This window comes from Cebus imitator, unplaced genomic scaffold (genome assembly GCF_001604975.1).
Source record: "Cebus imitator isolate Cc_AM_T3 unplaced genomic scaffold, Cebus_imitator-1.0 Scaffold306, whole genome shotgun sequence".
In the NCBI taxonomy this organism is placed as follows: domain Eukaryota; kingdom Metazoa; phylum Chordata; class Mammalia; order Primates; family Cebidae; genus Cebus; species Cebus imitator.
In genome coordinates this window covers 160,297-172,996 of record NW_016107621.1, presented here as the reverse complement: position 1 = coordinate 172,996, position 12,700 = coordinate 160,297, and the positions used below count along the sequence as shown (strand labels likewise).

Genomic DNA, 12,700 nt, shown 5'->3' with positions numbered 1-12,700 from the left:
AAATTAAAAAAAAAAAAAGAAATACATTTGATATCCAGGAACAATGGCAACAAAGGATTTAGACTATGACATAGACTGGGTTGATGAAGCACCAGCAGGCTTTGAGAGGGCTGACCCCAATTTTTTTTTTTCGAGATAAGTTTTGCTCTTGTTGCCCAGGCTAGAGTGCAATGGCACAATCTTGGCTCACTGCAACCTCCACCTCCCTGGTTCAAGTGATTCTCCTGCCTCAGCTTCCCGAGTAGCTGGAATTGCAGGTGCCCACCACAACACCCGGCTAATTTTTGCATTTTTAGTAGAGAGGGGGTTTTACCATGTTGGCCAGGCTGGTCTCAAACTCCTGACCTCGGGTGATTCGGCCACCTCAGCCTCCGAAAGTGCTGGGATTACAGGTGTGAGCTACCATGCCTGGCCTGACTCCAATTTTGAAAGTTCTACTGTGGGCAAAATGGTATCAAACAGCATCGCATGCTATGGTAAACTGTTTTGTGAAAGAGTTTATCGATGGCAGAAAACTTCATTGTTACCTTATTTTAAGAAATTGCCACAGCCACCTTCCACAACCACCACCCTGATGAGTCAACAGCCATCACTACTGGCCCTCCACCAGCAAAAAGATGAGGATTTGCTGAAGGCTCAGATGATCATTAGCACAGTATGGGGCCAGGTATGGTAACTCATGCCTGTAATCCCAGCACTTTCGGAGGTTGAGGCAGGAGGCTCACTTGAGGCTAGGAGTTCGAGACCAGCCTGGGCAAGACAGCGAGACTCGTCTCTACAGAAAAAAAATTAAAATATGTACATGGTATTTTTAGACATATGCTATCGTACATTGAATAGACTATAGTATAGTGTAAACATAGCTTTTCTATGCACTGGGAAACCAACAGATTTGTGTGACTTGCTTTATCAGGTGGTCTGGAACCAAACCCAAAATGTCTCCAAGGCATGCCTGTATTTATATTGTTTGCCCTCTGTCTCCCCCACTGGATTATAAGCTCCTTCCTCCAAGGGGCAGGAAGTTTTGCTTGTTTTATTCAGCCCTTGGGCAGCAGTTGGTGCACTGCCGCCCCTTGGTAAAGTGGTGGCATCCATGCGGGTAGGGATCCATGGTTAGGGATCTTTTAAGATGAAAAGGCCGGGCACGGTAGCTCACACCTATAATCCCAACACTTTGGGAGGCTGAGGCCAGTGGATCACCTGAGGTCAGGAGTTCGAGACCAGTCTGGACAACATGGTGAAACTCTGTCTCTACTAAAAATACAAAACTTAGCCAGGCGTGGTGGCACGTACCTGTAATCCCACCTACTGGGGGGCTGAGGCAGGAGAACTGCTTGAATCTGGGAGGCGGAGATTGCAGCAAGCCAACGTCATGCCGCTGCATTCCAGCCTAGGCAACAAAGAGAGACTCTGTCTCAAAAAAAAAAATAAATAAAATTAAATAAAAGACGAGGAGAGGGGACATTTCCGACAGAACAAGTGACTGTAAAAAGGAGTTGGGAAGGGGCTGGACTCAGGCTCTGGGGACTCCAGGGCTCTGCCCTTTGTCCTGTTCCAGGCAGTTCCCTGAGGGCTGGGCTGGGTGGAGCTGGCAGGAAGGATGTTGAGGTTGCCAGAAACTCGCCAGGAATCCCTGGCAGAGGGCACTGGGGCAGGGGCAGGCCTAGTAGGGCCATGGGTGAGGACTGGGGCAGAGGTAGGGCCGAGGGGATTCAGCTTTGGGGGGTGTGTTCCACTGACTGACTATCCCCCCCAGGCCCTTTCTTTGTCCGAAAGAGTTTCTCAACAGTTGGATCTGACTCCTGAGGACTGACCAGGGTAAGACCAGCGGTGGGGAGGAAAGTTGTGTGGGGGATGGAAAGGGGATGGAGGAAGGGCCAGGTCTGGGGCCTTGGGAGGAAGCAAAGGCTTCTGAAGTGGAGAAGCTTGGAATCAGATGCAGGCAGGGACAGTGAGTGGCTGGATCCCTGAGAATGTCTGCATAAAAGAGAAAATGTTGCACCAACAGCCTCTGTGTGCCTGGTCTCTGTGTATGTGTGTTTAATTTAAAAATAAAGATCAGGTCTGGCTATGTTGCCTAGACTGGTCTTGAACTCCTGTACTCATGCAGTGAGTCTTCGGTCTCCCAAAGTGCTGGGATTTCTTTTTTTTTTTTTCATTCTCAAAGGAGGTAATGAGATTTATGTGTTTTATGTGAAGTGACTCATGTCAACCCATGAGGGAGTGTCCATTATCATCCCTTTTGGCAGATGACAAAATTGAGGCACAGAAAGGTGACATGACTGCCCGGGGTGACATGGGCAGCAGGGGGCAGCTCCAGGGTGGTGCTGCTGCTCTCTGCTGTGTTTCTGTATGCTGCTCCCTCTCTCTGTCTGTGCTTCAAGTGTGTGATTTCTGGTGAGGTGTGAGTGTGTCTGGGGTTCATGTGTTCGTATGCACCTCTGCAAATATGTGTCATGGCTAGTGTGTGTCCTGTCCTGTGTCCATCAGCACTTTTTTTTTTTTTTTTTTGAGATGGAGTTTCGCTCTTGTTGTCTAGGCTGGAGTGCAGGAGTGCAATGGAGCGATCTTGGCTCACTGCAACCTCCGCCTCCCGGGTTCAAGCGATTCTCCTGCCTCAGCCTCCCGAGTAGCTAGGATTACAAGCATGCACCACCGCACCCGGCTAATTTTGTATTTTTAGTAGAGATGGGGTTTCTCCATGTTGGTCAGGCTAGTTACGAACTCCCGAACTCAGGTGATCTGACCACCTTGTCCTCCCAAAGTGCTGGGATTACAGGCGTGAGTCACTGCGCCCAGCCCTGTCAGGACTTTTTCTCAGTCTGTGCATGTTCTTGGTATGTCTGAAGGTATGAATGTTTGTATGCAAGCATCATGGCCTATGTGTGTTTCTTAGCCTGTGAGTGTATCTGTGTCTGTTTCTCTTGGCCTGTAAGCTTGTGTGGGCACATCTGTGTATCTATGAATGGATATACTTGCTTGTGCATGTCCTGGTCTCTGTGTGTGTGTTTAGAACAAATCTCCCCATTTGCTCAAGCTGGAACCCAGCGTGTCATCCCGGCTACCTCCCCACACCCCAACTCCCATGCAATCCATTCCCTACTCCTGCCCACCCTGCCTATTAGGGGCCTCAGGAACCTGGCCCTTCTCCCCACCTCCACTGCCTCCTCCCTGGTCCAGGATGTAGCATCATTATCTGGGTAACTGTGACATCTCTGATTTTGTTCTCTTTGATTTGTTGTCCACATAGCGGCCAGAGTATCTTCCTAAAACATAAACCTGTTCACACACTTCCAACCCTTCAACATCCCCTGCCATGCTCTTAGGGTAAAGCCCCTAGTCTTAGACACGGCCTCCCAAACCAGGTACCATCCTCCTTTCTCTTTATTTATTTATTTTTTTGAGACAGGGTCTTGCTCTGTCACCCAGGCTGGAGTGCAGTGGTGTGATCTCAGTTCACTGCAACCTCTGCCTCCGGGTTCATGCAATTCTCTGCTTCAGCTTCCCGAGTAGCTGGGATTACAGACACGTGCCACCATGCCCAGCTAATTTTTGTATTTTTAGTAGAGACAGGATTTTCAGCATGTTGGCCAGGCTGATTTTGAACTCCTGACCTCATGATCCACCTGCCTTGGCCTCTCAGCGTGCTGGGATTATAGGCGTGAGCCACTGCACCTGGCCCCCTCTCTTTTTGAGACAAAGTCTCACTGTTGCCCAGGCTGGAGTACAGTGGTTGATCACAAGTCACTACAGCCTTGACCTCCTAGGCTCAATTGATCCTCCCATCTCAGCCTCCCAGGTAGCTGGGACTATAGGTATACCCCACCATGCCCAGCTAATTTTTCTATTTTTGGTAGAGACGGGGTCTCACTATGTTGCCTAGGCTGGCCTCAAACTCCTGGACTCAAGCGATCCTTCCACCTTGGCCTCCCAAAGTGCCAGGATTACAGGTGTGAGCCACTGTACCCAGCTAGCCACCATCCTCCTCTCTTACCTGCCTGCCCTGTTTCGTCTTCCTCTTTGTCTTGGCCTTGGCTGAGCTCCCTCTGCACTGTAACTTACTGCTTCCTCAAGCCTCAGGCCTTTCTCTATCCTGTCCTCTCTGCTCCCCTGCCTTTCCACTGCTTGCCCCCTGCACAGCATTTAATGCCTGCCCACCCTTGGGTCCAGTATTGCCTCCTTGGGAAGCCTCCCAATTCTGTCTTCTCAGGGTATTTTTCTCTGTTGTATTTATCACAGTTTACAGTCATAGTCTTATCTGAGTAATATCTGTGTCCCCAGCTCAACTGTGAATCTGTCCTTCTTGCTACCGAGAGCCCAGGCCTGGCACAGCTTAGTGTTCGGTGAATGTCTGCTGAACAAATCTGTGTGACTGGAACCTCTTGGGCCCAGAATCAAGTTTGGGTCCACAGCAGTTGTGGGCCCACAAACTCCCTGCCCTGAGGAGACTGGGGCAGCCATCTCTTTGCCCTCACTGGGCAGGTAAGGAAGCCCAGGCGGCCTTGGTCCCTCAGAGCCCCAGTGTCGTCATCTGAGAAATGGGGTGATCATAAGGACACTAGCCTCATTCAGTTACTGGCAAGATGAAACTGATGACGAGGATTGCTCCAGCCAGCCCCGATGCCCTTGAGGCAGGAGCGAGGTCTGATTAATTCATCTAAGGCCAGGCACCAGGGCAGGCCTCAGGAAATGACAGGCAAATCTTGGAGTTTGCAGTCATGAGCCTTTGTGAATGGCTTATTTTGCAGGGAGTCCTACTCAACTGGATTCTGACTCCTCATGACAACCCTAAGGGAAGCATGATTATTAATATCTCTGTTACAGTTCTCACATTCCTTCACTTATTAATCCAATAAATATTTGAGTGCCTATGTGCCTGGCATACTGGGCTCTGTAAATATAGGGTAAACAAGGCAGATACAGCCCTGCTTTTAGGATGCTCACTCTCTAGGGGGAATAACAGTAATAATAACCTTCACTTCTCAGGAGGGTTTGCTGGGTGCCTATGCCATACGCTCTACACTCATTCAAACCTCACAGAAGGAGGTACTCCTATCATCATACCCATTTTAGAGCTCAGAAAGCTGAGGCAGGGAAAGAGGGAGTCTTCTGCCCAGCGCATCACTGCTCGTAGCCTGAGGAACCAGGTTTCTGAAGCCCACATTTCTTAACCACAGTCTGTACTGCCTCTGGGTATGCCATACTGCTTGTGAGGCTCAGTGTCTTGTGACAGCAAGTGCCCTTGGGCTCCAGTCTGTCTGCTCTCTGAGCTTGTCTGAGCCTGTGTGTGTCTGGAGCCAACTCCAGGTCAACTCTGGGCTAATGATGTGTTCTACCGCAGGGGAAACAATGAGTTTGGGGTCCCTGGGGCTGAGGGGTGGTGGTAGTTTCTTTCCTGCATGGGAACTTCCCACAGGTCCTCACGCTGACTGACAAATCCTCCTAATTGAGGACCTGCCCCTGCCTGAGGCTTGCAGGATTTCTGATGGTATGTCAGCCAGCCTTTCTTCAACCTTTTGAGATCTGAAAATGTGACATCTAGAGAAATCAGGCCTTCCCTTCTTTTTCCTGAGGCAGGCGTGGAGGTCTAAAGCTAAGCCAGGGCCCCTTGTCTTGGAAGGGGTAGGGGTCAGGGCTAGGCCCCAGTGGAGCCAGCGGAAGCAGGTGCACTGACATGGATGGATGGATGGACTGACTTGCCGGGTGGGAGGTCGGGACTGCGATGAGCTTTACTGACCCCACTGCACTCTTCACTACCGGTACCCCTTCCTCCTACCTCTCGCTGACTCACCCCTAGACTTCCTCTTTGAGTAAGAGCTGCTAACCCCCTTCCCCTTTATCCTCTCAAGAGCGATGGAGCCCAGAACTTCGGCGATCGAACCATTCCCCAGGTGGGAAACACTGAGAGCAGCCGTTGCCCTTGATCACACAGCGAATGCGGAACCCGAGCGGGAGCCCGGGTCCACGAGGCTCGCATTCCGGACTCTGCTCCCAAGCCGATCTGGGCGTCAGCTAGTCCCCGTGCCAGGGTGGGCCTCTCGGCTCTCACATCACCCCCTTCTCCAATGGATCATCCCGTCGCCCCCGCGAGCGGCAATGGGCCAGTCCGCGGACCCCCCACACTCCTCGCGGCAGTGGGCCAGTCCACGCTGTCCCCATTGCCCCGCAGGATGTACGAGGTTCCGGGCTGCTGCCGGTCTCCGCGCGCTCACCTTTGGCCTTGCCTTTTCGCCACCGCCGGCGACCGCGGCTCCTCGAGCCCTCTTTGGCATTCTTCGAGGCCGAGGCGGCCTCGGCTGCTTGCGTTCCCCAAGCCGACTCCATCAATTCCCCGCGGTACTCGCGCGGTGGCCAATTCCAGTCGCGAGGCCCTGCCCGGGGGGCCAATCCTCGCTACACACTGCGGTGGGCCCCCGCCATCACCCAATCCCGGGCTTGCTGTTCCGTGGGCCCCGCTCCCTAACCAATCCTGGTCTCCCTCCGCTGCCGTGCTCCGCCCCAACCGCCAGAATTTAAGACCTGGCTCCTCCCCTGCCGCGCATTAAAGGGCTACCGGCCAACAAAAATGCAGTCTCGGAGGCGGAGAAAAGGACTAGTGCGGCGGGACTAGTGCGGCAGGACTAGTGCGGAGCCCCGCGGGGAGCACCCCAGGAGGGAAGTCTCAGTCTTCCCACGTGCTGGGAAACATCCCACGTGCAGACTCAGCCTCGCTAGCCCACTCACCTTCCCACGGAGGGCTCCCCTAGAACGCCGCCCGACCCGCCTGCTGAATGGGCAAAGCCGGGCGCCTCTGAGCCTCTGCCTGGGGTGGGGGCGGGCCAGGTCCTCCGCCAACTCAAAGACGAGGCGGGGCGCCAGCGTTGGAGGCGTGGCTGTTCCCGAGAGCTTCTGGAGGAGGGAGCCCCGCCTTCCCTCTCCAGTCTCCTGGTCCTCCTGTTCCTCGGGGGCCTTTCTCCGCCCCCCTCATCCCTGCTCGGGAGAATGGGGAGGGAGAGGGGGCTTGTGTGGGGGGGACGGGGAAAGGCGGGGAGAATGCTCGGCGCCTGCGCACTAGCTTCAAGCCGCAGGCCGGCCCACGAGAGGAGGTAGAGGCAACCGCGCTTGCCTAAGAAAAGGCGGGAAACAGGAGGCTCGACGCTCGCGCACACGCACACAGCCAACTGCTTCTGGACCCCCTGAGAGGCGGCCTCGCCCGCCGTGGCGCTGTGGGAAGGGCGTCCCTTGCGACTGTGCTCTGGAGGCCTGGAGAAACAGCTTTCCAGGTCCTCAATCCCTGTCCTGCCTACCGCCTCTCTTCCATCCTTCCCAAAGCATACTACCAGCCCCGGCTCTGAGAAACGAGTTACCCTCTTCTCAGCTCTGGGAGACACGGGATGGACTGGCCGCCATTGCCTGCCCCCTGGACCAGGGCCTCACAGCTTCAGGATTAGGGCTGCGTTGCTTTTTTCCCCCCACCTCGGGCGACTTCAACAAGTAACCTCCAGTTCCATGGATAAAACTTGCATTCCCCCCTTCTCCATGGCCTGAGTTTTGAGCCTAGAGAAGGAAGATTGGCGCTTCCTGGGGCTCCTGTGAAGCAGGCAGCCTGGGCACTGGGCCCCGGGAAGAGGCGGAGAAGGGGAGGGTGCGCCTGCGGCGAGCCCAGAGCCTTGGGTCCATCACCCTCTGACGCTGCTTCCCCAACTTTCCTGCCGTCAGTCTCTGACCTTGCCTGAGACCTTGGTGGCTCCCGCACCTCCCTCCAAGCTTCTCCTTGCTGAGAACACAACCCGCAAGGCTGTTCCGCCTGGCTGGACTGAGTCCCCTATGGAGGCAGCCTGGCAGGGAGCAGGTGTCTTCCTGGCAGCAGAGGACAGACCTGGTAAACTGAGAGATGGTTGATGCCCTGAAGTGCTGCCTAGCCTGCATGGAAACTCCAAAAGGTAAGGTCCCTGTCTCGCATTGTATTGCTGGGACTTAGCCCGTGTCTGCTCCAGAGCTGGTGCTTGGTCGGTTTCTGTGGATGGGTGAATGAATCCTGGCAAGAGGGCCGTTTTCCTGGTCTCCTGGTCCCTAGTCCAGAGTGCTTTCCCACTCTGGGATTTGATTTTCCCCAAATCCTCTTAGGGAGGCAGTCGGGTCCAGAGACCCCAGCTTCAAATACTGACTTTGCCACTTCCTAACTGCATGGCCCTGTGAAAGATCCTTTACTTCTTTATTTTTCTTTTTTATAACATTTTTTTTTCTAACTACAAAGTAACGCATGCTTAATGTAGAAAACTTGGGAAAGGCAGAAGTATGAGATAATTTTTTTTTTTTTTTTTTTTTTTTATACGTATTTTCGCTTGTGTTATCCGGGCTGGAGAGCAATGGCGTGATCTCGGCTCACTGCAACCTCCGCCTCTTGGGTTCAGGCAATTCTCCTGCCGCAACCTCCTGAGTAGCTGGGATTACAGGCACGCACCACCATGCCCAGCTAATTTTTTGTATTTTTAGTAGAGACGGGGTTTCACCGTGTTGACCAGGATGGTCTCGATCTCTTGACCTCGTGATCCACCCACCTCGGCCTCCCAAAGTGCTGGGATTACAGGCTTGAGCCACTGCGCCCGGCTACTTCTTTATTTTTCTGCCTCAGTGCCCTCATTTGCAGAATGAGGATGTTGGCTGGGTGCGGGGTGGCTCATGCCTGTCATAGCAGCACTTTTGGAGGCCGAGGTGGGAGGATTGCTTGAGGCCAGGAGTTTGAGACCAGCCTGGGCAACATAGGTGAGATCATGTCTGTACAAAAAATGTAAAAATTAGCCGGGCATGGTGGTGCACCTGTAGTCCCAGCTATTCGGGAGGCTGAGGTGGGAGGATGGCTTGTGCCCAGGACTTCGAGGCTGCAGTGAGCCATGACTGCACTCCATCCTGGGCAACACAGTGAGACTTTATTTTATTTTTTCCTCTTCTTCTTTTTTTTTTTTTCTGTTGCCCAGGCTGGAGTGCAGTGGCACAATCTTGGCTCACTGCAACTTCCTACTCCCAGGTTCAAGCAATTCTCTGCCTCAGCCTCCCAAGTAGCTGAGATTACAAGCGCCTGCCACCATGTCCAGATAATTTTTGTATTTTTGGTAGAGAAAGGGTTTCACCATCTTGGCCAGGCTGGTCTTGAACTCCTGACCTCATGATCCATCGCCTCATCCTTCCAAAATGCTGGGATTGGAGGTGTGAGCCACTGTGCTGGACTTTTTTTTTTTTTTTTTTTAAATAATGGCAATGTTGATCTTTATCTCAGGATTGTTGAAGGATGACCAGAGCTAACTTGATACACTGTAAGTTTTTAGTATTTCTTAAGTAAATGAATGTCCCTGAGAGGCTTCAGTTCCTTCAGGTTCAGACTCACCTGTGTCCTGGTAGTGTCTGTGATTCTGGGCACTGGTTTTCTCATGTGGCGATGTCCCACCGTATCCTGACATCGCTTTATAACCGGATTTTCTTTTCAAGGCCATCTTCACTCCCGGGACCACCATTCCAGCCGTCATGGCTGAAGAATCTATGTCTGAAGATGACCCCATATCTGATTCTGACTCAGAATCTGTGACCCACTCAAAATATGCCTTCCACTCTAGGGCTGATCGCTGTATGGACAGTTCCTGCAGTTTTTTTAGAAATCCTGGCTCCGTCAAAGATCCTTGCTTGGATTTGGCTCCCTGGACTGGAGTTGTTCGCTGGGTTGTAGGGTCCGACTGTTCAGATGTTTCTTGGGATGTAGATTCAGTGGGGGCAGGTGGTTTCCTTTTGGCTCCAGGTTTAGCCTGGGCAGCAGGTATTGATTCAGCTTCTTGTTGAGTTGGAGGTGGCTTTCCTGGCCCGGGCCCTGGCTGGGCTACTTGCCTTTCTCTCAATGCTGGCTCCTGCTGAGTTGTAGATTCTTTTCCTAGTCCAGGACCCTGCTGGGAAGCAGCTTCCTGTTGAGTGAGGGGCACCCCTTTGATGTGAGGTGATTGCTGTGGTGCAGGCTTTTGTGGGGCAAGAAATTCCTCTTGCAAAGCAGATATTTGTTGGGCTCTAGGTTCCTTCTGGGATTCAGCATCATGTTGGGCAGGGGGCTCCTGCTGGATGAGGGGTCTTTGCTTTGAAGCAGGCTCCTGTTGAGTATTGGCTCCCTGCGGAGTCTTTGATTCTGGCTGGGCTGTGGGTGTCTCTTCTGGCCCAGGCTCTGGCAGGGTTTTAGGCCTCTGGTGTGGCTCAGTTTCCCAATCTGGCCTAGATACTGACTGAGAACCTGGCTCCATTGTTATTTGCCTCACTGGAGAGGTTGATGTCCGAGGTTTCGTCCTTCTGGGCTCTCACCCAGGCCTCTCATTGATTCCTCATGATGGCACTTCCCTTTGGGTTCCACTTCATCCTGGCATCACTGGTCTTCCTTTTTAAGGCAGCTGGCAGTGGGCTGATCACAGCTGGCCCCCACTAGGTAATGAACTCTGTTGCCTCTTTTGAGGGAGGATTAGGAATAGGAGGAGCCTATGTGCCTAGCATTCTCTTACAAGAAGGGAGGGGCTAGCTCTGTTATGTCATAAATAGGGCCCCACCTCACTCACCACTCAGTTAAAATATTTCTTCTCATAAGGCAAGCATCCCAATTTACTCCTCTGGGTCATTTGGGATGATAGAAGCCAGATGCTGAATGAGTATTCCTTTTTTCTCTCTCCTTTTGATGTTTGAGGAAAGCGTCATTCAGGAGGCAGTCTTTGTAGTTGTGTCAAAATTATTTCCCTCTTTGTTCGTTCCTACAAATGGTTGCCAGTTTATTTATTTATTTATTTTTGAGACAGAGTCTGGCTCTGTTGCCCAGGCTGGAGTGCAGTAGTGCCAGTTTTGCTCACTGCAGCCTCTACCTCCTGGGTTCAAGCCATTCTCCTACCTCAGCCTTCTGAGTAGCTGGAACTACAGGCATGCACTGCCATGCCAGGCCAATTTTTGTATTCATAGTAGATACTGGGTTTTGCCATGTTGGCCAGGCTTGATCTTGAACTCCTGACCTTAAGTGATTCACGCCCCCCAACCCAAAGTGCTGTGATTACAGGTGTGAGCTACCACACCCAGCCAGGTTGCCAGTTTAATTTCCTTATATTGTCACTCTGATCATTTAAGTCCCATGCTAAAGGCGAATGTCATGCCCTCCCATTTTTATAGCTTGAAGCCCCTCTGAATGACATTTGAGATCCTCTGTGCGGTCTCTCTAGCCTTAAACTATGGTTCTGTACTGGATTGGAAACTCACAGAATACAGTCACCACTGATGATGACTGTGGTAATGGTGATGAGAGTAGCCATAAATACCGAGGGCTGCCTAAGTGCTAAGAAACTGTGCCAAGTTTTTTTTTTTTTTTTTTTAACCTATATTATCTTTAATAAGACCATATCTGGTTCATTGGGATACTTTTTTTTCTTTATCCCACCTAGCTCTTATCTCAGAAGGATTTGTTAGAATGAGTGACAGATGAACAAGTAGGCCAGTGGAGAGAAGTATGTGTAGAATCTGGATTCAGTCTGCAGTGAATAGGGTAAAATGGGTCCTTTGAATGTGAATTGGCAAACCCCATTTGAAGGAAACAATTTTGATCTATTACATTTTAAAAATATTTATTGACGTCTGTTTGTTACTTTCCTGATTGTAGTTAAGATTAAATGAGACCAGCTAGGAAGCTACAGTTTCCTGGAATCTTTCAGATAATTAAGACTAAGCCTGGGTAGGGGGAGGGCACAGGATAAGAATGATGAGAGAAAAGGCACTAGAGAGAGCAATAATCAAAATGATCTTGAGAAACATGCTTTTTGAGAGCGCCGGAATGATTTAGGGGGTGGGTGCAGTGGGAGAATGAGGTGGGAAAAGAAAGGTGTCCTCTAGGTGTGCTCACTGTCTTCTTGACTGAGAATGTTTAATTGGGAGAGTAGGCGCTCAGAGCTCCTATAAAGGCAGAGCAAAGCTTGTTAGCTGACATTGTTTGAGAAATTGCTGGCAGGCTCTGGAATGCTTGTTTGGCTTCCTGTGGTGCCTTCGGTGTCCTACGATGCAAATAGAAGGGAGAGGCTAGTGTTAAAAACATTTTAAACATTTAATTTATTTTATTTTATTTTTAAGATGAAGTCTCACTCTGTTACCTAGGCTGGGGTGCAGTGGCGCGATCTCAGCTCACTGCAGCCTCCGCCTCCCAGGCTCAAGTGATTCTCCTGCCTCAGCCTCCCAAGTAGCTGGGATTACAGGCACATGCCACCAATGCCTAGCTAATTTTTGTATTTTTAGTAGAGACGGGGTTTCAGCAAGTTGGTCAGGGTGATCTGGAACTCCTGACCTCTGGTGACCCATCTGCCTTGGCCTCCCAGAGTGCTAGGATTACAGGCATGAACCACTGTGCCTGGCCCTAACATTTAATTTTTATGAGAGTTTTAAAAATTATAAAAATAAGACTCATCCAGTGGAAAAAATTTTAAAAATCCAGTAAAAAGTAAAAGCACTCCTCCCACCCCAGCCTCTGCAACACACTTTCCAGGGCTAACCACTGTTAATATGTTTGCTGCATATTGTTCCATACCTTCTGGTATATAAATATAATGGTTTGGCCAGGCGCGGTGGCTCAAGCCTGTAATCCCAGCACTTTGGGAGGCCGAGGCGGGTGGATCACGAGGTCAAGAGATCGAGACCATCCTGGTCAACATGGTGAAACCCCGTCTCTACT

General features: G+C 51.3%; 2 protein-coding genes and 1 long non-coding RNA gene across 3 annotated transcripts in view; 1 reads left to right on the top strand and 2 right to left on the bottom strand.

Moving 5' to 3' along the window:
- LOC108285764 overlaps positions 1-4,871 on the top strand; it is a 26,945-nt gene extending 22,074 nt beyond the window's left edge. The window contains exon 2 of the long non-coding RNA XR_005196110.1: positions 4,282-4,871. This is a non-coding gene — a long non-coding RNA (uncharacterized LOC108285764). The remainder of the gene's footprint in view (positions 1-4,281) is intronic.
- LIPE (lipase E, hormone sensitive type) overlaps positions 1-10,509 on the bottom strand; it is a 28,338-nt gene extending 17,829 nt beyond the window's left edge. Inside the window, exon 1 of the mRNA XM_017503090.2 lies at positions 9,365-10,509. Coding sequence (XP_017358579.1) covers positions 9,365-10,256 — 892 coding nt within the window. The 5' untranslated portion in view covers positions 10,257-10,509. The remainder of the gene's footprint in view (positions 1-9,364) is intronic.
- Positions 10,510-11,589: 1,080 nt separating this feature from the next.
- The window catches only part of CXCL17 (C-X-C motif chemokine ligand 17), a 16,177-nt gene continuing 15,066 nt past the window's right edge, over positions 11,590-12,700 (bottom strand). Inside the window, exon 4 of the mRNA XM_017503171.2 lies at positions 11,590-12,029. Coding sequence (XP_017358660.1) covers positions 11,932-12,029 — 98 coding nt within the window. The 3' untranslated portion in view covers positions 11,590-11,931. The remainder of the gene's footprint in view (positions 12,030-12,700) is intronic.